The 24,395-nt window shown below is 38.4% G+C and overlaps 2 protein-coding genes across 2 annotated transcripts in view; both read right to left on the bottom strand.

The window, feature by feature from the left end:
* The window catches only part of Rpb10 (DNA-directed RNA polymerases I, II, and III subunit Rpb10), a 195,449-nt gene that overhangs the window by 82,937 nt on the left and 88,117 nt on the right, over nt 1–24,395 (bottom strand). The window lies entirely within an intron of this gene.
* Nucleotides 1–24,395, bottom strand: part of LOC135704023 (DNA fragmentation factor subunit alpha-like) — a 127,346-nt gene that overhangs the window by 15,740 nt on the left and 87,211 nt on the right. Inside the window, exons 2-3 of the mRNA XM_065225389.1 lie at nt 17,790–18,002; nt 3,209–3,441 (exon numbers count right to left, since the gene is read on the bottom strand). Of these exons, the coding sequence (XP_065081461.1) occupies nt 3,209–3,441; nt 17,790–18,002 (446 nt within the window). The remainder of the gene's footprint in view (nt 1–3,208; nt 3,442–17,789; nt 18,003–24,395) is intronic.

Genomic DNA, 24,395 nt, shown 5'->3' with positions numbered 1-24,395 from the left:
ATGAATAAAATGCTGAATTGAATTAAATTGATAGAAGGTTGAATGGAATTTAAAGAGAAAAAAAATGTCAAAATGTATAACATTTTGAATGAACAAAAAGTCGAATGGAATTTAATGACAAGACGTTGAAATGGACAAAAGCATGAATAAACAAATGATGTAAAATAAACAAAAAGTCGAATGGACAAAACGTTGAATGAACAAAAACTCAAATGGAATTTGTTGGAACAAAAGGTTGAAATGGGTCGAATAGATAAAACATCAAATGAACAAAAGGTTGAATGGACTTTAAATGGACAAAGGGTAGCTGGACCGAATTACGAATGGAATTTGAAGGAACAAATGTCGCATTGACAAGAGGTCGAAATGGGCAAAAGGTCGAATGGACAAAAGGTTGAAATGGACAAAAGGTCGAATGAAGAAATGATGAAAAATAAACAAAAAAGTCGAATTGACAAAACCTTAAATGAACAAAAGGTCCGATGGAATTTAAAGAGACAAAAGATTGAAAAGGACAAAAGGTCGAATGAAAAAAAATATCAATTGTACAAAAGGTTTAATGAAATTTAAAGAGACAAAAGGTTGAATAAAAGTCTAGACATAAGGTTGAATGTAATTTAAACAGAAAATAGGTCAAAATGGAAAAACAAAAACGAATGGAATTTAAAGAAACAGAAGTTTGAATGGATAAGAGGTCAAAATGGACAAAAGTTTAAAATGACAAAAGGTTGAATTAAAAAAATAGGAAAAATAAACAAACAGTCGAATGGACAAAACGTTGCAAAATGCCAAAATTGAAAAAAGGTCGAATGGAAAAAATATCAATTGAACAAAAGGTTGGATGGAATTTAAAGAGACCAGAAAGTTGAATGGAATTTAACTAAAGATCGGAATGGACAAAATATCGAATGAACAAAAAGTCGAATGGAATTTAAAGTAACAAAAGGATGAATGAACAAAAGGTTGAAATGTACAAAAGATCGAAAGGACAAAACATCAAATTAACAAAATGCAGAATGGTATTTAAATGGACAAAAATGAAACATGAATGGACAAGTGGTCGAAAAGGAAAAAAAGTTTCAATAGACAAAAGGTTGAATGAAAAAATTAGAGAAAATAAACAAAATTCGAATGAACAAAAGGCCGAAATGGACAAAAGGTCAAATCGACAAAACATTAAATGAATAAAGTGCTGAGTTGAATTCAAATTGACAGAAGGTTGAATGGAATTTAAAGGGGAAAAAATGTCAAAAATGTACAAAATTTTGGAACAAAAGTTTGAAACGGGCAACATGTCGAATAGATGAGACAAAAAGTTGAATGGTATTTAAAAGGAAAACAGGTAACTGGACAAAATTTCGACTGAACAAAAAGTCGAATGGAATTTGAAGGAACAAAGGTCGTATTGAAAAGAGGTCGAAATGGACAAAAGGTCGAATGAACAAATTATGAAAAATAAACAAAAACGTCGAATTGACAAAACCCTAAATGAACAAAATGTCAAATGGAATTTAAAGGGACAAAAGATTGAAAAGGACAAAAGGTCGAATGGAAAAAAACACATCATATATACAAAGGTTTTATGAAATGGACAAAAGATCGAAATGTCAAATGAACAAAGAGATAAATGGAATTTTAAGGAACAAAAGGTCGAAATGTACAAAAGGTTGAAATTAACAAAAGATAAAATGGAAAGAAAGGTCGAATGAACAAATTTTGGGAAATAATAAAAAAGTCGAATGGGCAAAAGGAATTTATGGCGACAAAATGTCGAAATGGACAAAAGATTGAAAGAACGAACAGCTGATCAAAAGAGGGAAAATAAACAAAAAGTTGAATGGACAAAAAGTCGAATTGACAAAATGAAGAAATGGACAGAAGGTCGAATGGAAAAAATGGTGGAAAGAACTTTCCAGCTCTTAAAGTTGGAGTTCTCATTAACTTTTATCCGTCTAAAAACTGCTCATAGTGCTCATGTTTCAAAGAAGGAGTTAACTCTTAGTGAGAGAAGTAACTGACGAGTATTTTTAGTTGGAGTGTTCAACATATTTTTTTCGGTTAAAGAACTGTTTAAGTTATAAAGAAGGAGGCAATTTCAAGATTGAGAAATAACTATCGAGAATTTTCAGCTGGATTGCTCGATAGCTTCTGTCTGCCAAACAACTGTTCATGTTTTGAAGGAGGAGTTACTCCAAGAGAGAGAAATTACGTTCGAGTATTTTAGTTAGGTTACCCAAAGCCAAAGGGTGATTTAATTGGTTTACTCGGTATATTGCCTTTCCGACCTTTGAAACTTTTGATTTTTCGAACATTTAAAAGTTATTTGACCTTTTCTTCATTGAGCAATTCTTGCTGAAACCGGTCCACTTGTTGTTCGAGGTCTTAATTGTTGGATGATTTAAATTGATATGTCCTTACAAATTCTTGCAAAAAAAAAACCATGTTTGCATATCATTCCACCAAGGATTTCACATAGTTTTCATGGAACCCGGTTCCACAGAATGTGCGACGTCTGCGGAACCATCGGTGGAACATATCCTATGCCTGTGTTCGCTATACAAACATCTACGGGAGCAGAACGCACTTCCCAACAACATTAGGTACATCCTGGGCGGCGAACCTTCCACTTTAGCGACAGTTTTTTATTTCATCAAGGAAGCTGGACTATACAACAATATTTAGGTCTCTTAAACTTTTTTTTTGCTGTCGGGATATAGGGACTATTATTATATGTTCATGATTAGAGCTATCGAATAAGTACAAAAGAAATTGTTCTAAGAACCTCGAATAAAAAATAGCCGATTACAGGTAACCTTTTGAGCATTCGAATCTTTGTCCCTTTTAATTTCATTCGTCCTTTTGCCTATATCGATATTTTGTAAGCTCAACCTCTACTGTAATTAGATAATAAGCATCCCAGCCTTCAAAAAATAAAATCATTTGTCTACATGTAACCCCGATGCAAAACCACTAATCCAATTAAGCAATGATACTAAAACGGCTTCAATCAAAAACACAAAACCAAACCAAACGAATCAGCCGTCGAAAGCCGAAGCACAATCACCAAATTTCGTCTACCATTTTCCCAGACAGAACACAAAACAAACGAAAACCGAAACCGAAACCGTTGGAAAATAAAATTTGCTTCAGAGAGACGCATGGGGGTTTCTAGAAACCAGAACCACATCCGGTCTCCTGGCCCCCTAACCTGCCTGATGCTTCCTTGAGCTGCTCGATGAAGTCCCGCCCGGTGATGTCCGCCACCGAGTTCGGGTCCATGTTGGACAGCAGCTCCAAGTCCGGTTCGCTCAGCACGGACACGTTGCACAGGTTCGACTTCATCTGGGCGACCAGCTTCTTCAGGTGTATCCGTTCCACCTCGGGGCTGTCGGTCATGTCGCCGGTTTCCTTGTGGGTCGTTATTGTCACGTAGTGGGTTGGCTGTGGCGAGAGAGAAAGATAAAAAATGAAAGAATTTTAAATTTGGGCTCAATATAAGAATTTAATTCTATTAAAATTACATCCCAACATCGGCGCCATTGCCGACGCAACGATTTGTTAAAATAAGAATCGAAAATTTATCAGCCAACAAACAGAGAGTTCATTATCACTGAATGATCCCAACGCGTTGGTCTTGTTATCATACATATTTATATTGTATCTTAAAAGTCCCTCCTTAACGATGGAAGAAGAATAGGAGTAAGAGCAGAAAGCCATCTCCTGGACCACTTTGGTGGCCGAAAATGGGTCCGTTGAAAAACTCTAGTGAAAACTTTTTCACCTCGGCAGACCGAAGCTGCACCGTGACCGACCGTGACGACGGGCAGAACATTGGAATTGCTAAGCAGTCTTTTCGAGCAAAAGTAGAGTGGCGAAAAATTGTTGCAAAACTTATACCACCTTGCTCCATTTGTTCTGGAGGGACACAAATGGCGGTGAGCAGTTGAGTTGTTGAGAGGTCATCAACGGGAAATTACCGGTTTGCGGTTTGCCGGAGAAAGAAGGTCAACATTGTTCAAGTTGGTTTCAGGTTCTGCGAGATGAAAGTTGTGAAAAGGCATCTGTTTTATTGGGCATTTCTGGGGTGAAAATGTGGAAGAAAATTTTCATTTCACACCGGAATTATTGCGGCATGATACGACGTAGGATTCCATTCTAATAAATTTCACTCCGTCGAGGCCACACTGCAACTTTGAGTTAAAATAACTTGATTGTTGAATGAACATTTGAAAAGGTCCTATGTGGACTGCTCGATTTTCTGCGACGATTTTTCATTCGTTAATAGTTCGGCAATCAAAGGTTGAAAGGTCAAAGGGTTAAAAGGACCAATGGTCGATAGGACCAAGGTAGAAAAGTCCAAAGGTCGAAAGAACCAAAACAGATACGCAATTATAACGGAATTACAAGGAAATAAATCAACACTCTCAAAAAGCTCATCATACTGAAAATGGAACAATTGTGGATCGAAGCAAATTGTAAATCATGGCATCAATTAATGTTGAGGCAAATTGATAGTCAAGACAACATGATGATAATGGTGAATTATTGGTAATGGTACAATGTTGATCAAGGTATGCTGTTCATCATGGCAAATTGCTGATCATGTTGAATTGACGGTTAGGGAAATTGTTCATTATGGTAAATCATGGTTATCAGTCAAGGAAAATGGTGGATCAAAGAACATTGATGATCAAGGAAAACTGTTGTTCATGAAAAATTGAAGCAACGTAACATGTTAACCTTGACGAATTGTTGATCGAGGCTAATCATTTGGTTTAGAAAAAAAAAATCAAAATACAGCTATTTTATTTGGACAAAAAATAAAATAGCAGCATTTTGATTTTGTTGAAAGGCCATTCACAGCACAAATCCCAGTCAAATCGTACAATACACAAAGCTACTCAAGCAACATACATGATCTGTAACAGGATATATAACCTTTGTATGACTGGTTTTGGTTGTATAACAGTTTACTCAATATATTTCTATGAATTTGTGTTACTTGGGTAATTGACAAATGAGGAAAATTCTTGGTCAAAGTAGATTGTTGATCACGGCAAATTATTGATCAAGGCGAATAGTTGATCATGGTAAATTATTGATCAATGCATAATGTTGATGATGGTGGATTGTTGTTAAAGGTAAATTGATGATAACAGCAGACCATTGTCCATAGTATCCAAGGCAACAACTGTTGATCGAATGGTTGTTGTTGATAATTAATTCTTGATAAAGCTAAATAAACGATCAAGCTGATTATTGTTGAATTGTTGATAAAAATATACCCGAGTAGCACACTCTCATCACAATAAATTACAGCAACTTGTTTATGACTGAAATAAGTCGTATATAAGTTTCTACAATTGATTTGTGACAAACGTGCTACTAGGGTATTGCTGATCAAGGCTAATTGATGATCAAAGAAGACATTTGATCAAGTTGGTATATTGATCAAGGTAAATTGACAAATCATTGATCAAGGCATTGATCATAAAACATTTGATGGAGAATTGTTGATCATAGGAAATTATTGATCTATGCTCACTGCCCAACTAACATTGAAAGCATTGCAGAGATTTTATAGCATTCTACCAGTCCAAATTATGGTTATTCTTGGGTGTTGATCAAGGCAAATTAATGATCAAGGTAAATTGATGTTTACGGAAAATCATTGATCAAAGTGAATTGTTGATCATGATTGTTAATCAAAGTTAATAGATGATTGTGGCAAATTATTGATCAAGGCTATTTGTTGATAATGACAAACTGTTCATCATGGTTATTCGATAATCAAGGTAAACTGTAGGCGATAGAAAATGGTCGAAGCAAATTTGTTGATCGAAGTAAATCGTCAATCAAGGCAGATTGCTCGGGAAAAATCCGTTCCTATACTCGTGAAACAGAGCCGTGAACCATATTTCACGGTCCGCGCGTAGAAGGAAATGTACACCGTGAAGTACAGGGTAGGCCTAAATAACTGACGCACTTTTTTGCTTCAGTGTAAAGTTCTTCTGCATTATGCGAGAGCTATCTGGTGGCTAACACATGAAAGAGTGACTGATTAAAATGTAAACAAACTACTGTGCGCTAACGACGCCGGTGGTGTAGTAGTAAGCGTGATTACCTCTCACCCCAGCAGGCCTGGGTTCAATCCCAGTCGGCGCCGCCGGGATGTTCTGAGGCATAACATCTCTGATCACGCCTTCCTTCGGATGGGAAGTAAAGCCGTTGGTCCCCGGTTCATGAGTGTATGGGTCGATAGGTAGGGTCCAGGTGTGGGAGCTGCCTTCCTGGCACGTCGGTAGCATTGGTGCTCAGCACGGAAAACAAGATCGACGGAAAAAACAAACCAAGGAAAAAAAAAACTACTGTGCGCTATATTACATTAACAGGAAGTGCATCAGTTAGAGATGGATTTCAAAAGAAAAAGGATTTTGCAGTTGCATTTCGAGGGTAAGCGTCCTTACCAGATATTGGCTGACACCAGGAAGGAAGGAATATGTCGCACATTAATCGACCGGACGTTGAGAAGATGGAGGACGGAGGAGACTATCGTTCCGAAGTTAAAACCTGGTCGTCCGCGCAGCGTACGCACTAAACAGCTTGTGAAGGTAGTACGAGAACGAATTCGACGAAATCCTTGTCGATCGTCATATAAACTCGCTCAGGATCTGGCGGTTTCCAAGAAAATTATCAGATCAGTTCTCAAAGACGATTTGGGATTGGTGCCGTACAAGAAAAGAAGAATTCATGGACTTTCAGAAGCTAACAAGAAGAACCGAATTATTCACTGTCAAGAACTGCTTCGCCAACACGGTGATTCCTTGATCGTGTTTTTGGACGAAAAAAACTTCGTATTGCCGCAAAGTTTCAACGCTCAAAACGACAGGGTTATGCAGCGACGATTCAGAATATCCCTTCTTCAATTCGCGGAGTTCAACGATTCCAAAATCATACTTCTGTCATGGTGTGGGGAGCGATTTCTGCAGAAGGTCGTCTTAACAAAGGAGTAAAAATGAACGCGGCTTACTAAAGGGTGATACGGTCAAAATTTGGTCAAGGGAAAACGCGTGTAAATCGGTGAAATCGTTTATTTAAAAAATCAAATTAAATTTCTTTTTCAAGTTCAATTAGTATAAAATTCAGGAAAAATATTCAGTTAGGCTTCCGCTTTTCCAAATCCGAATTGCCGGGCCTTACGCTTGACCCCTGCCATCAGATTTTGTACAGCCACCTTGTCCACCTTCTTCGCCGCAGAAAGCCAGTTTGCCTTGAACTGCTGCTCGCCCTTAGCAGTTTTTTGGTCTTCTTTAGGTTCCGCTTGACAATAGCCCAGTATTTCTCAATTGGGCGGAGCTCTGGCGTGTTGGGAGAGTTCTTGTCCTTGGAAACCACCTGCACGTTGTTGGCGGCGTACCACTCCATGGCCTTTTTACCGTAATGGCAAGATGCCAAATCCGGCCAAAACAGTACGGAACAACCGTGTTTCTTCAGGAAAGGCAGCAGACGTTTATTCAAACACTCTTTCACGTAAATTTCATGGTTGACAGTCCCGGAAGCTATGAAAATGCTGCTTTTCAAGCCACAGGTACAGATGGCTTGCCAAACCAGATATTTCTTTGCGAACTTTGACAGTTTCATGTGCTTGAAAACATCTGCTACCTTTCTTCTTCCTTTTGCCGTATAAAACTCCTGTCCCGGAAGCTGCTTGTAGTCGGCTTTGACGTAGGTTTCGTCGTCCATTACCACGCAGTCAAACTTCGTCAGCATCGTCGTGTACAGCCTCCGGGATCGCGCTTTGGCCGTCGTATTTTGTTTATCATCGCGATTTGGAGTCACTACCTTCTTGTAAGTCGATAGTCCGGCTCGTTTTTTGGCTCGATGCACGGTTGTAGACGATACACCCAGCTTATTTGCGGCATCTCGGAGAGAGAGGTTAGGGTTTCGCTTGAAACTACCGGCAACTCTCTTTGTCGTCTCAGCGGCTTCCGGTTTTCGATTTTCCCCCGATCCAGACTTCCTGGCTGTCGACAAACGTTCCCCAAACACTTTAATTACATTTGTAACGGTTGATTTGGCAACTTTTAGCGATTTTGCCATCTTTGCGTGCGAGTAGCTCGGATTTTCGCGATGCTCGAGCAAAATTTTGATACGCTGCTCTTCTTGCTTGGACGGCATTTTGACAACTGAAGAGTGAATTCCAAAATCAAAATAGGAGCAACATTCTACACACACACACCTTCAAAATGAGGGGTGTTCAGGTTTTTTAAATGCAAAATTGAAAGAAATACGTCAAGTTGATATTGACCAAATTTTGACCGTATCACCCTTTATGTAAGAGAGGTTCTGGAATACCATTTGAAGAAGCATGCTTCAACGATGTTCGGTAACCGCAAATGGGGGCACCGCAAATTTGCCAGATTTAATTCCTATGGAGTTATGGCCAGCTTCTTCGCCAGATGCAAACCCTCTGGATTTCTCTATATGGGGAAACTAAACGATCGATTCAACCTCTGGTGGTGAATAGGAGAACGTCAAAAAGAGTGTTGTGAGCAGAAATTTCTGCCTTGAGACATAGGAAGCGGAACACTTTTTCACTTTTCCTGATAAATTGATTCATCTGAGATGCTCCAAAACTTAATCTACAGTTGAAACATTCAATTCTGTAACGTTTTTGAAAAGATCCTGCTGGTGTTCAGGAATATTTTTGTTGAGAAAAATGGAAAGTTAGACAAAAGTACCGATGGAAATTGGCATTATTATTTACAATTATTCTGATGTAAACAAACGGTTTGACTGACGTTTCTTCTCGAGCTCGCGTGGCGCACTCTACGTTGGTGGTGCATTAAAAAGGCCCATAGGAAGTGGAAATATGTTCACTTTTCCTGATTAATTTATCCATCACAGGTGCTTGAAATCGTCATCCACGTGGAATATTTTGCTTTCTGTATCAATTTAGCAGTGAACCGGCAGGAATTTCCACATATGTTTGATGAGAAAATGAAGATTTCGGATTTTTTATGTGTGATTATGTGAGCTGTAAATCAATTCAGATTAGTAGATTTGCAATGTATTATTTTGAGTTTTGGAAATCTTCATTATGGTGTAAACAAACGGTTTGGATGACATTTCCTTTCAAAATCGCCAATCGCACTCTACATTGATGATTCATCAAAAGAGCCTACTTAGCTCCAACAATTAATTAACGCCCAAGCGCAATGACAGTCGAAGCGGAACGGCAGCGGCAGCGGAAAAGCTCGATCTAAGTACGCCTACTTGTCGGATTGAAAAACCAACGCGACTTCGGTTACGCATCTTGATGTAATTCGCGGCAACTGTCAAACTTGCCGTTTCCGCCCACATTGCGTTTAGGCCTTTCCTATCTGTTGCCCAACACATTGCACAGCAAATGTTTAATATTATAATTTGTTGTCCTTCCAGTAAATCCCATCCCTCTCGATAAACAGCAACGATGCCAAACGATCAGCCATGGTAAAAACACTGAACCCTTTTGCACGGGTGGCAGTTTTGTCTACAAACACACCACCAAGAGCATTGGGTTTTACGCGTCGTACCAGTGCTCGATGGAAAACACCAAACGCAGCGAACAAGGCACCGGTACCGGTGCCCGTGTATAATTGTTTGCACCGGTGTATGGATCTTCGGCAAGCACCAAAGCCGAGTGTTTCTGACTTCGGGAAACACCGCAGCCGAGTGTTTTCGATTTCGGAAAACACGCTTGGTGCTCGTAGGAATTTTCTTTGGGTGACTTCTGAAAGATTATCGTAGCTTTTATACGCTTTTAGCATCTTCCATTCCTAAAGGGTGTCCACGATGAAATTGCCACACTATGAAATTGCTCTAACTTTTTAACCGTTGGGTAGAATTTAATGAAAATTTGGGTGGATTTAGTTCATAGTGCATTATTTACATCCTGCAAGTTTTAAAGTCCTGTGATCAAAACTCGCGGAAATGGAGTCGAAAGAACAGCTCGTGCGTGATAAAATCTTGCGCATTCATCACGAGAACAAGGATCTCTCGCATCGTTCCATCGCTAAAACGTTGGGAATCGCGAATTCCACGGTGTCGCGAGTGATTAAGCGGTTCGAGGAACGGTTGACCACCGATCGGAAGCCCAGAAGTGAAGGAAAAAGTATTCCGTACAACACCAAAAATCACAACCGCGTAGTTGGGGCCTTCAACCGAAATCCGAACGCCTCCGTTAGGGATGTGGCTAAGAAGCTGCACCTAAGCTGAAGTTTTGTCCAGAAGGCCAAAACTAAGGCTGGGCTTCGAACGTTCAAGGTACAAAAGGCCCCTAATCGCGACGAGAAGCAGAACAAGTCCGCCAAAACCCGTGCCAGGAAGTTGTACCTCAACATGCTGACGAAAGTTGAATGCTGCATCATGGACGACGAAACATATGTGAAGGCCGACTTCAAACAGATCCCCGGCAACCTGTTTTTCACGGCCAAGCATAAGTTCAGCGTTCCGGAGCATGTCCGCACTCAGAAGATGTCCAAATTTGCGAAGAAATTCCTGGTTTGGCAAGCCATCTGCACGTGCGGGAAGCGGAGTGCACCTTTCGTGACCCAGGACACGATGAACGGACAGGTGTACATAAAAGAATGCCTCCAGAAGCGGCTGCTTCCTCTTCTGAAGGCCCACAACGTCCCAACAATCTTCTGGCCGGATTTGGCCTCATGCCACTACTCCAAGGACGTGCTGAAGTGGTATGCGGACGATAAGGTCAATTTCGTGCCGAAAATGTTCAACCCTCCCAACACTCCGGAGCTCCGCCCCATCGAGAAGTACTGGGCGATTATGAAGCAGCACCTTCTTAAACGACCTAAGGTAGTGAAGACAGTCGAGGAACTGAAGAAAGTATGGGTTTACATGCAAAAAACGGTTGATTCACAGGTTGTGCAGAATCTTATGGCCGGAGTTAAGGCCAAGGTGCGGGCATTTGCGTATGGACTGTAAATAAAATACGAGTAAAATGGTAAAATGAAGTTTAATAGTTATTTCTCAATCCCTGAAAATTTGATGGCAATCGGATGAAAACTCGAATTTAGCGAATCAATTTTGTGTGTGGCAATTTCATCGTGGACACCCTTTACTAAAGCTGATAAATAAGTGGTCAAAGCAATTCTTCCATAATGCCAATGTCCATGGTTCGATTCCAGTCTGTCACCTTTCAGTTTTTTCTGTCAATATTTTTCATAAGGTGAATCTATGAAATTCATTTCGATTTCTTTTGGCGAAAAAGCATTACGCAATCTACGCAATCAATCCAGGATTTTTTTAAATACACAAATCACCCACTTCGGAAGAGCGTGTTGCTGTTGCCGTCCACCCACTGGTATTTCTTGGCTTTATATTAAATAATTTAGCTGATTGATCTAATGTGATTAGAGTCAATCTAATAATCATAACTTATCTCCAACAAAAACAAACAGCTTAACTGATTGAATAATAGAAGAGGGGGGGTTTACATAATATATAATATATTATATGCTGGTTCACTATTAGATAATAAATAATATATTATATGCTGGTTCACTAGCTCAACCAACTCAACTAACTAGCACGAATTTCAGAGGCTCCTAAAATTTCATGCTGGTAGATGCTGACGCCCTGTTTACATTATGCTGACCATTTATAAGTACAGCTTTAGTTCACTAGCATCAGCACACCAGCACAGATGTAAACACAAATAGCGGTGGGTGAACAGAACTACTCACCATTCATGTAGGGTAGAACAGCCCGAATTGCACCCCGGGCCAAACGCGCGATTTGATTTTCCATAGCTATTCCACTCTTAATTTTGCCGAAATGCTAGTTCAAGAACTAAACTAGCACTGTGACTTGTCAAATTTATGAATTAAAAACGAAAATGCTATGAAAAATCGCATCGAGCGATTTGCGCGAGGTGCATTTTGGGCTGTTTTCCCCTAAATAAAAACAACGCGCTCAAGAAGGATCGCATTCTACCTTCTACTAGCTCCGTATCAGCCATGGTAGCTGTTATGTTGTTGTTGGATATAAGTTATCATTATTAGATAAACTCAAATCGTGTGAAAACAATCAGCTCAATTTGTTAACATAAAGCCAAGAAATACCAGTGGGTGGACGGCAACAGAAACACGCTCTTTCGAAGTGGGTGATTTGCGTATTTTTAATAATCCTGGTAGATGATCCTTTGAGATTACGTAATGCTTTTTAGCCAAAAGAAATCTAAATGAATTTCCTAGATTTACCTTATGAAAATAATGTTGACAAAAAAGTTAAAAAAAAAGGTGACAGGACTGGAATCGAACCATGGACATTGGCATTAGGAGACCATTGCTTTGACCACTCGTCTATTTGCTTTAGTCGTGTTAAATACCTTGTGTAACAAAATAATCTTTCATAAGTCGCCCCAAAGAAAGTTCCTGCGAGCAGCAAGCGTGTTTTCGGAAATCGAAAACACTCGGCTGCGGTGTTTCCCGAAGTCAGAAACACTCGGCTTTGGTGCTTGCCGAAGATCCATACACCGGTGCAAACAATTATACACGGGCACCGGTACCGGTGCCTTGTTCGCTGCGTTTGGTGTTTTCCATCGAGCACTGGTACGGAGCGTACAACTCAATGCTCTTCGTGGTGTGTAAAAGAGGCAGTACGCAGTGTAGTGTTGCGTTTAGACATGCCTGCAAACGATAGCTGGCCGCCAATTAATAACAGTCTCATAATTCCTTCCAACAACCGATCAATTTAAATAGGGATTATGGCATGACGAGGGCCAACGATCCAAACCCGGCTGCTCATACTTCTGCCGTTCGTTTTAAATGGTTTGGCGCGCTTTAAAAATTTCAACTTCCTAATGATTTCCATAAAATCTACAACGGCATTCACTAAAATGATGGAGTTATTTTTATCCTAGTTCTAACCTGGTATAGAGTTCAATTCGTAGAATAAAACCACCCACAGCACACGAGTGTTGTGAATTGAGACTTTTGATGCAAAGTCGCCGGCGTGTTACCTGAACAAGAATGCCATTTACCTTTGCGTGTGGGAGCCTGGGAACTTTTCAGCAAAATACCATCCCCGAGAGAAAGAAATGATGAGAAACCGAAATGGTCTTATTAAAAAGTTTTTCCCCTCCAAGACATACTTGGAGAAGCTCAACGAGATCAAAGAATTTCGAATCCGACAGAGCTAAAGAAAGCAATTGGAATTCTCGGTATTACATCTCACGCAGTATAGGTACGCTCAATTCTGTTTTTCCGGAGTCCCTCGAATAGCGCTGCCTTCGAACCAATTGAGCTGATTTTCTGCAGGTGATAAGTTAATGGTTGAACACAAACAATCACATACAAGAAATCAGCTCAATTGGAAGGAGTACGGTCGAAAAATTTCGGCGGAAGGATGGCACCACCCACCGCACTATTCGGGGGATTCCTGTACTTCTATGTACTGTCTGACACGTGTCAAATCAACGTTGATAAACGGAGGGCCTCCCATGGCAATGTCATTTATATAAGGTCCGGGCTAACAGGTTTAATGGTGTTAGTGAAATGTGGAAATGTTTCGTGGTGTGCGTATTACATTGCCATGTTTATGTTTTTAAACGAAACAGCTGTTGTCAGTGACGTCAATCTCATTGTTTGCAGAATGGAATGTTGTGGTAGAGCGAAGTCGTCACTTGAGTGCTCAGCATTGTTTACATAAATTTTGCTTCTGACACTAGCAAGCTGGCTGTTGGCATGGACCTTATATAAATGTCGTTGCTCCCATGGTGAGGTGGTCGGTAGAGGATGTGAGGTACGCGCATTATTCTAATGAGAGTTTTACGAAATGGAGTGGGTGTTGTGTTGTGTGGTGCAACGTTACGGAATGTGGTGAAATTTGATTTCACCTTCTAGGAAAATTTAGCTGCTCGCCGGCTGTCTGTCCATATTTGTGATGATTTCTTCCAGCTGCTTCTGGTGGGAGAACAGTGGCTTTTAAATTGATATTTTCACATTTATGAATGACAAATATCGTTGAATTTATCGTAGAACATGATATTTTTAATTTTAAGATTTTAGATTACTTAAAGTTGAATAAGTCTCCTTACAGATTAATAGGTTTATCTTTACTGGCATTTAGTGTTTAATGTTTGTTTGTTATCGCCTACAAGTGCACTATCAGATATCAGGCGGTCAAAAATCAAAAAATCGACTTTCACTAATCCTTATTTAGTTATTTTTGGTCGATAATAAACATTTCAACTAACAGAATCTGAAAGTTTCAAGCTTCTAGCAGTTTTAGTTTCTGAGATATCGGATGTCGAAGTCAAAAAAGAGTAAGAAAAGTACAAATTTTGCCGCAAAAATACACTACCACTCAAATAAAATTTCATCCACTATTTATCATATAACTACCACATCATTATACATCGTTGAAAAGGTAATTTAATAAGCTTACCGAAAATAAAATTCATTTGAAAATTTGATGGAGGCAAAAAAATTTAAAAATAAAAATAGAAAAAAAATAATTGAAAATTAATGAAAATTTAACTTTATTGATCACAAACTTTCGAGTCTCGCACATTCCCAGGCTAATTCTCAGCTCTGGATGAAGTTTTAAGTGTATTCTAACAAGTACTGAAGAGTTTGCCTGCCCCAACCTGCCCCATTGGAAATATAAGCGATTTGAAAATTTTCGGTTATTATGGGAGAGTTCAAATTGTACAAGAGCCGGCTTGGAAACAAACTTTTTCAACAATTATTTTGCAACTTTTGGAGTTATATTCGGTTGGTATAGTCGAAATATATTGTTAAAGAACATTTTCTAATATTTCATGACCAACTTTTAAAAAGGGCTTAAGCTTTTGTACAAAAAGAAGTCATCATTATCATAAAGTTCACTGTTGGATGAACGTAAAACTACATTCGTTTATGCTTTATTCTAAAGTAAGTACCTAGGTTATGACGATTATAGAAGCATATGCGTAAGTATGTACCTACGCATATGCGCGGATGAGTTTAATTTATACCTAAGTCTGTGCTTAACCTACTGTAGTGTCAATTTGAAGCCATAGTGTATTTTGTGTAGCTTTTTTTTAAACTACTACAGTGTAATTCAAATTTACGGTTGAGACCAAGTGTGAGCATGGATAATAGAACCACTATTAATATATTAGACGCAAAATTAAGCCATAGTGACAATGTTCACAGAGCCATTGAATTCATTTGTGAAAATTATAACATCTCGGTGGAAAAACGTAAACGTCTCGATGAAAAGATCCATAAAATCGTTACTAAATACATCAACAAATGGCATGAAGCTAATCGCACGAAAGAGCGATTTGAGTCGTATTTTCGGAATTGGCTTGATGGAGAATTTGGCATCGAGGAATTCATCGAACAGGAGCAATGTGTTGCCTCAATCTCTGGAACAAAACGTGGACGACCTTCAAAACCTTTCTTGGATTTGAGTGAAAGAGGAAAACGTCGCGTCATCGATAAAGAAGCAGTTGATACAAAATTTGATGCATATTGCAAGGAAACATATAGGCTCTATCTTAAATTGTATGATTGGTACAAAATTCCTGCAACCGTGCATAAAGTTCTCGCTCATGCCGGAGAAATAATCATACATTCACCAGCACCACTTGGTTCATTAGCGGAAGAGGCAGCAGAAAGTCAACATAAACAATTGAAAAAATATCGAACCCATCATGCAAGAAAACGATCAAGAGTAGAAAATTTACATGATGTCTTTATTCGTGCCATTAATGAATCGGACCCACTGATCAGTTCCATTTGGATGGCAAAAAGACGACAGAAAAAAGTATCTCTGGATTATCCCGACATTGTGAAAAGTTTCATGATATTTGAAAATTCTGCAAGTGATTCAGTAGTCGATACTAATAACTTCAATGCCTTGGAGGAACTTATGAAAGCAGTCGATGAAATTGAAGAAGAATTTGTTCATAATGATATTGTAACAGAGGAATAAAAAGAAATTCGTTGAAACATATTTTATTTTGATTATTGTATCATGGCTTTTTGTATTTTTTTTACAGAAGATTTGTTGAAAAAAAAATAACCATATTTCCAAAAAAAAAGGTTTATTTTTATTTTTTACGGTGTTCCCCCAAATAAAACCATGGTAGGTTGTCTTTGTTCAATAGATTTTATTCTCTGAAAACAAGCTTGAAACTGTAACCATTATAAAATCGTAAAAATTAAATTTTAATTAATCAAAAGTTAGGCCCTTTTCAAAAGTTGGTCGTGAAAATGTTGAAAAGTGATAACGCACACCTTATATTGATCAAACAAAGCAAGAATAATAGCAGAAATTGTGAAAAAATTATAGAAATATTTTTGACCGCCTGGTTGTATGAAAATGCCCCATAGTGCAGTGTTGGGAAAATATCAAAAAATCAAATCTCACCAACGTCCAAGATCACGCGTGATTTTCGTAGACAAAAATCAACAAGCAAACAACTGCGGTTGATTTTGCAAGCTGTGATAACGCAGCTCGGAATATCAAGCTAACAAAACTAACCAACCATAAATCTCACCAAACTGTGGTGAGATTGAGTTTAATGATTTTTGCTTTACACTCGAATGCAACCGAAACTTCTATAAAGGCTTGCAGCAGTCCCTTCGCGTATGCCATCGGTGAAGATGAAAAAGAGATGGCAAACTATGCTTTCTCTTTCTAAGAAAACGATGTGGAACGGAATCATGTTTGTGTCGAGTCAGCTCTCAGCTTGATTTTTGCACGTTGTGAATAGTCTCGCAATATCAAAGGAGCTTGTAAAATCAATATGAAGCATGATATTTTGTTCCAATATCACGCGTGATATTGCGAGGGCATGAGAGCGGAAACATATCAATTGATTTCTGATTTTGCAAACACTGTCGCCTACATTTAGGTTCTTGATATTTCTTTGCTAATATTATTTTCATTTTATGTCCGACATGACGCAAATAGGTCGAAGGGAGGGCAAAAATAAATAACAAGAGACAAATAATATTTATAAACAACTAATTTAATAATAAATCAGTACATTAATAATAACAAAACTGTGTAGTTTAAGAATAAAACGCAGAGCTATCATCCAAATGCAAATAAAATTGAAAATAATTAAATACTAGACTAGTTTGTTGATTTGCGAAATTGCTGCGTTGATTCACTTAATTACTACAAACTCTCTTCAACAATTAACACAAATATGCTACTTCTACTGCCAGGACAGGTTCGCTCCACTCGTGCCAATCACTCTGGTCCTTGTCTGCATCTTTCAAGAATTTCACAAGTTGTAAGATGCCTCCTCAGTTGATCAAGTTTGTGTAAACATCCATCGCATTTTTCTCTCACGTAAGCACCTGCTTGTCTGCCAGAATTCCCCATCATGCTTTATCTTCTTCCAACTGACTTTTGACAGGTTGTGTGTGTGCTCGGAAAAGGAGCAAAGTTTTATGCCTTCGTAAAGTGAAATTTAGATTACAGCGCGTGGCATTGATGCAACCGGTACAGTAACCGCACCGGTAAGGTTACGGCAAATCTGAACAGCCAAAGGGAACGATAAGACTTAACCTTCATGGTGATAACACTTCAGACCCATGTCGACGGATCTTGGAAAAACTTGTGTTGTGTGACTAAAGGATAACTTTGTGCTTTGGAATGCTAAATTGTTGAGTGCTGAGAAGGGACCGGGGGGAAATTGATCACCGATGAATATAAGTTTTCCAGTATGGCTATGCTGATGGGGAAAGCTTTCAATACACGTGAAACTTTCCAGCAATACTTACATCAATCCACTGTTCACCGGGGAAGACGACTATCAGTTCAGCGTTGGGTTCCAGCGTTTGGAAGTAGTCTTCGTCGTCCACCTCGGTCCCGTCCGAGTCTAGGTGGATGTTGGGCAGTTCAGGACGTCCGAATTTTTCCGCTGCTTTCGAGCGAACTTCGTCCAACGAGCCGGCAACGACTGCCTTCTTGATGGCACGGGTGATGTCTTTGATCTGAAAGGAATACGAACGAAAGGAGAAAGAGTGAGCGCTTTTCCACACATAGCTATCCTGAAAGCAAAAGAAGCCATCCAAAAAGAAATGATATTCATTGACAGAAAAAGATGTATTCTGGTGGGTGGCGACCATGCGGAAACCTAATATTTTATTTAAATTCACCGCTTCAATGACATGCTGGAAATGTAAAGTCAGCAGCTTCGGCCGGATAGACACGGTAAAACATCTGTTCCCACATAGCTTTGTAGGCTTTCGCTATGTATGCGGACGAAAGCTCAGCTGATAGAAAGAGATGTCGATCCTAGTGGGACCAAGCATTCGTTCCGAAATGCATAACCTAATTTTCCGACTAAATGAGTTTCGGAGAGAGCGCAGGGTGGGTGACGTTTTCCCCAATGACTCTATTTTATGTAGCCCCCCCCCCCAAGTTCCATCCCGTTCATAGTCAGTTGAGCGCTGGCACTTTGTGCTGGAATGGCAGAGGCCGTTTGGCGTTCTACTGGTTTCCGGGTCCGATGTGGTATGTACATGTGTTCGTTGCTGTGCTCTTGGAGCTGTCTGCAGCAGCAGCTGTCGCAAATAATAAATAGTTTAAGCCGTCAGCAATTTTTCGAATTTTCACTTGTCACGTTCTAACCGTGGTGGGGCGAGACTTTCTGCACGTTCTGTTCTTTCGCTTAGCAAGGTGGACGGGTTGAGTAAGTTTAGCTGTCAGAAACTTCGTCCCGATAATGAATGAGGTAGGAGCTCAGAACAGTATCTCAAAGTTCTATATTTCGTACTACATTTGGAGTGATGCTTGAGCAATGAAGCCATTGAACAGTTAAGTATCACCTTTGGGAGCAGTCTGAACCGCACTTACCGATCACTTACCAAATTACATATTATTATGTGTCGCCGTGATGTTGCTTGGTGTGTCGTTGGCAGTCGTTGGTTATCGATGGAGATACGGCAAAAAAAAGGACGATGATGATGGTTATGACACCTGAGAGAGGTATCACAGCACCTTTGCCGTCAGATGATAGACAGTAGCATACATTTGTATTCAATTTGGGTGAGTGAGGTTCGCAAAGAGCTTATTGGATGAGGTGATAAATGTGAGTGTGTCGTGGCGGAGTGATGTTGTTATGTTATCAATCATATTTTTGATGCGAAATGATGGGCTATAAATTTTATGTTGTATCGATAATTATGTGATTATCTCATAATTATTAGCAACAGATGCTGTGAATCTAAATCCACATCATAATAACTTTTTTTCCTTGATTTGTTTCCGTCGATCTTGTTTTCCGTACTGAGTACCTGAAAGGCAATCACGCTTACCACTACACCACCGGCGCCGATTCATCTTATTTTTCTTTTCCTTGTCATTTTTCTGATCTATTGTGATATATTCCCCATTTTTTTTTCTTTAGCTATATCGAGATGCCGTATCACTATTATTAGGTGTGATCGCCATCGTTTGATCCCAGCACGGCATTATACTTCGAATAAAGTGCACTGCCGTACTGGGAGTTGTTCTCCAAATGTCAAAGGGTTCTATTATCCCATTGTCGAAGAACTTACGCCTTTTATTGAAAATTGCCGGACAGTGGCATAGCAAATGTTCCGAGTCTTCCTTTTCTATGCCACAGAAGCGACATACATCATCTTGAAGTTTTCCAATCAGCTTCAAGTGATAACGGCTCGGACAATGGCCTGTTATAAGGCCTGCATAGATACTAAGATCTTTCTTAGAAAGTTCCAGGATTTTGTGGGTCACAGAAATGTTTGGATTAATGAATCGCTTCGACTGCCTAGCAATAGAAGTGTTCTTCAAGTTTTCCTCCACTTTTGAAGATTCCCACGCTTTTAGCTCCATTCTAAGAGATGCAGCCGATAAGCCACAAAAGGACTCTGGCCCGATGAACTTATGAGAAGATCCGAGTCTTGCTAGTGCATCAGCTCTTTCATTTCCCTCAATCCCGCAATGACCAGGAACCCAATATAAGTTGACTTGATTATGACAAGACAATTTTTGACTCCCAGACAAGTTTTGATGTACATGTCGCCGACTTTAAAGCATTTAGAGCAGCTTGACTGTCGGACATGACGCATATATTTGAACTCTTATAGTTTCTACGCAAACATATAATGGAACACTCTAAAATTGATGGATTTCAGCTTGGAACACAGTCTGCCCATAGGAACCGATATTTCTAACCCTGGGCCAGTTACTTCTGCTCCCACTTGATTGTTCAATCTTGAACCATCTGTATAAAAAACAATCGATCCTGGACGAAGAACCGGGCCACCAAATTGCCATGAATTACGCCCAGGGTCAACTACTTGAAAAAGTCGATTGAAATTGTATCTTTTCTTCATCCAGTGTTCGTTGTTCCTTACTAGAGAGTTGATACTAACAGTTTTAAGAATCCTAAGATGTCCTCTAAGGTCTCCTTCAAAGAGTTTCACTGACCTTGTAATCCTTAGAGCACACTTTTCCGCTTCTAATTGTACAAATTGATGCAATGGTAGCATATAAAGTAAAGCATCCAATGCCTTCGATGGGGTAACTCTCATTGCACCTGTTATTGAGAGAGTTGCTAACCTTTGGAGTTTTTCTAACTTTCTCTGAGCAACACTCTCTTTTGTTTTTGGCCACCAGACCAATGCACCATAAGTAATCCTGGGTTTCACAATTACCGAGTAAATCCAATGGATCATTTTCGGTTTCAGTCCCCACTGTTTACCGAATGTTCTTTTGCATATCCATAGAGCATTAGAAGCTTTGTTTATTGCCTGCTCTAGATGCATATTCCAATTAAGTTTACTATCGAGGATTACTCCAAGATATTTGACAGCATTAGAAAGTTCCAAAAGTGTGCCTTTCAATCTTATGTTGTCTAATGAAAATTTCTTCCTTCGGGTAAATGGCACGATAGTAGTTTTAGAAGGATTGTTTAATCCTTCCCTATCACACCACGATGAGACAAAATTTAAAGCAATTTGCATTCTGTTAGCGATAATACAATCATATTTGCCTCGTACAATTATGACTATATCATCTGCGAAGCCAATTATTTCGAAGCCTTGGGCTATTACATTTTCTTACATTATTTGGATTATTTTCTTCATTTCTTCAATTATTTTCTTACATTATTTGGACGATAATTGATCTGAGAACTGTGAATTAACTAGATAGCTTTAACAAAAACTCCCCCAATACTCCAACTCCAATTTTTGACCATTCTACGAGTGAAACTGAAATTTAGTATTGTCAATTCAGAAAAAAATAACATTTGGTGTCAGAATGTCAGCTTTAATAGCATGCTGTGGCTGTCAATTATTTTCCCTAAAACGGAAATACCAATGCAATAAGAGTAACAAAAGGGGCTTTCAATATCAACGTAACTGTTTTCATTTTCATTTAGTAGGCCTTAACGAACTGTAGCAACCCCCATTAACCTTTCAAAATGTTTAACATTATTCTCGAACTACTGTAAAACTTTATCTCTTGCTTTGCTAGTGTAAGAACGTTCGCATTCAGAAAGGAAAACAACATAGAACGGGCCTAACGCCGTATTTAGCATCCATAGCTCTCACACTGATGGTCACGAGTTCAAATTTCATCCCCCGGAGTAGCCACGAATGACCTACAACGAGTTGTAGTTATTACAATAAAAAAAAAGTTCAATTAGGGTGACCAGCGAACCGGGGAATCATGAAAACTGGAGAAGATTTAGTATAAGAGAGGAGCGGACTGGCTGGTTGTGAGCCAAATGAACTGTCAAAGCCATAGCCAATCCAGCAGCGCCTATCTTGATTGCATTGCCAGTGTTGCTAGAAATCACCTAGGCATAGGTTGCCAAAGCAGTTTGTTTTGCATCCTCTCTAATTTATTTATTTATTTGTTTATTTATTTACCTTGAGTTTCTGCTCAGAAGTATTATGCTATTTTTCATAACCATATCAGAAAACTCTCCTCGTAACTCTCCTTAAAATTCTCCTTGGAATTCCCTTGAAACTCTCCTAAAAATATTCTTGAAACTTTTTAAGAAACCTTTGAAGCTATCCTGAGGTCTCGATTACTTTTGAAATCTTTTCAATATTTTCTTTAAACTTTAGTCAAATAAACTTCTATCAATCCCTAATCCAAATATCATGTTAAATCGGTGGAATTCTCTTGGAAACATTAATTAGAATTTATTTTAAACTTTCCTATATATTTCTGGAGATTTCCTTAGCATACGATTCCTTTGGTATTTTTTTCGAAATTCCATTGAAATTATTTTCTGAACACCCTTTAAATTTGATTTATAATTCACTTTGAATTTTCAGCATAACTCCCTGTTCATTAAAATTTACCTACTATTCTACTCACGATCCTTATACAATTCTTCTCAAAATCAGCAAGCAATTCTCCTTGAAGTTCTCCTCACAACCCCCTTTGAATTCTTCTAAGAATAACCAAGAATTTCTATTCGGAACCCTTTTTTCTTCTCTCTTGAAATTCATGGGAATTTATGCAAGAAGTCCTTAGCACTTTATCTCAGAACTATGTTGGAGTTCTGTTTGAATCCTCCTTAACAGTTCATTTCTTTTTGAACTGTTCTCAAATGTTCATAGGTATTCTAGAAAAAAATTATTTTAAAATTCTTTGAATTATTATTACCCTGAACATTTTTCAGGGGTCAGAATTTTATTCTTTTTTTTAGGATCTTGAAGATTTCTCTCAGGCGAACATGTAAAAAGTGTCAATGAGCCATTTATGAAAACAATTAGTTTAAACGTCCATTTCTCGTGGATGAATTTTCACCCAGGCAAACCAACTGTATCATCTGGAAGAGTAATTGGACTTCTATGAAGTTCTAAAAATGCTTCTGTGAAGTTTTCGAAGTTTTTCTAAATTTTTGGAACTTTTGTGCTCCCACAATTTTTGTGGAATTAGAGCGAAATGATTAATATAGTTTTATGATTTTCACTGAAGTTCTCATGAAACCATCTAAATTCTATAGCACCCTTAAAATACGATCACGTTTTTCGGATGTTCATATAATTTTTATCACGTTCCAGAAATTCTATCGGAGCTTTGCTGAAGTTTCCGGAAATTCTTTAAGGTTTCTACAATTTCCTTGAAATTATTTAATTCTCTGATCTGACTTGATGTTCTCGAAGCTTCCCTAAAGCTCTCAATTATATTGAATATAAATTTCCCTGAAATTTTTTGGACTTCTGTGAAGTTTTTGAAGTATTTCTGAAGGTTTCATAAATTCTTTGATGGTCTCTGTATTTCCCTGAAATTCTTGTAACATCTTAAGGGTTCTCAATTTGTCTAAATTTACGATTATACACCTTTAAACTGCTCCAAAAAGTCTTAGCTAAAGTCATGGGAACTGCTCTTAAGATCTGAAATTCCCCAAACATCTCTAGATCTAGCTTCTATGAGGTGCTTAGAACTTCTTAAAAAAATGCACAATAACCCTCAACGTATATTTCTCAAGTTCGCTCAACACTTGTGATGTGCTCTGAAATTCTAGGAACTTCATAAAAGTTCCTGAAAATTTTCCGATGTTAAAAGAACCGATCTTAGGATCCCGCAGTCACTGAAATTCTCAGCATTTCCTTTCTTTCCTCAGAACTTCCTCAAAGTTTCTACAATTTTTGTGAAGTTAATGGGCCTGCAATGAAGATCTCTAATCTTGCATAAGGTTAATTACGAACTTGAAATAAATCATTTAATGTTTTCCTTAATTCAGGCACTTTGAAAATTTTCAATATCTTGAACTTGCACATGGAATACGAAACTACAAGACATTGCATATTTTTAGATCTTGGACTTACTTAAATAAAGTTAAATATTAAAGTGAGAAATTAAGTAACTGCTAAGCTTCAACATTCAATGAATTTGATTATTAAGTTGTTTTTTTTTTTTAACTGATTTCCATGCCTTAAAAATGTTTGGGTTAATTACTGTTGTTTTTGATCATCCATAAAAAAACATATTTTGAAAGCATTTTAAAAATAGCTTTCCTATTATAATCCTGAAATTTATCCGTTAAAGTTGTAATGTTTCTCGTTGAATATCATTCATAGTATTTTTTTCATTATCTGCAGTAAACACTTAAAATCACTTGGTTGGATCAGTTTTCAAATGAAAGGTAACATTTCCAATGCAAAAATAAAATGACAATAAATATTTTTGAAATTTATGTCAATTTTAAAAATCTAAAGAATCGTTTCCAATGCAAATTTGAATTAATGAAATAATTCGATGATACTCTCTGGTATTGTATTGAAATGTTAGAGGGCTTTCAAATGTAATGATAGGTTTACCTTTGACAGACCTGACCTTAAGTAGTATTTGTAACTGAGCATGACTAATGAAATTTGAGGGGTCAACTAAATCTT

Source organism: Ochlerotatus camptorhynchus, unplaced genomic scaffold, assembly GCF_037179485.1.
Source record: "Ochlerotatus camptorhynchus isolate MF236.1 unplaced genomic scaffold, CSIRO-AGI_Acam_v1.1 ptg000021l, whole genome shotgun sequence".
Lineage (NCBI taxonomy): Eukaryota > Metazoa > Arthropoda > Insecta > Diptera > Culicidae > Ochlerotatus > Ochlerotatus camptorhynchus.
Note: the sequence above shows the minus strand (reverse complement) of the source record. Positions and strands in the feature narration are given on the sequence as shown.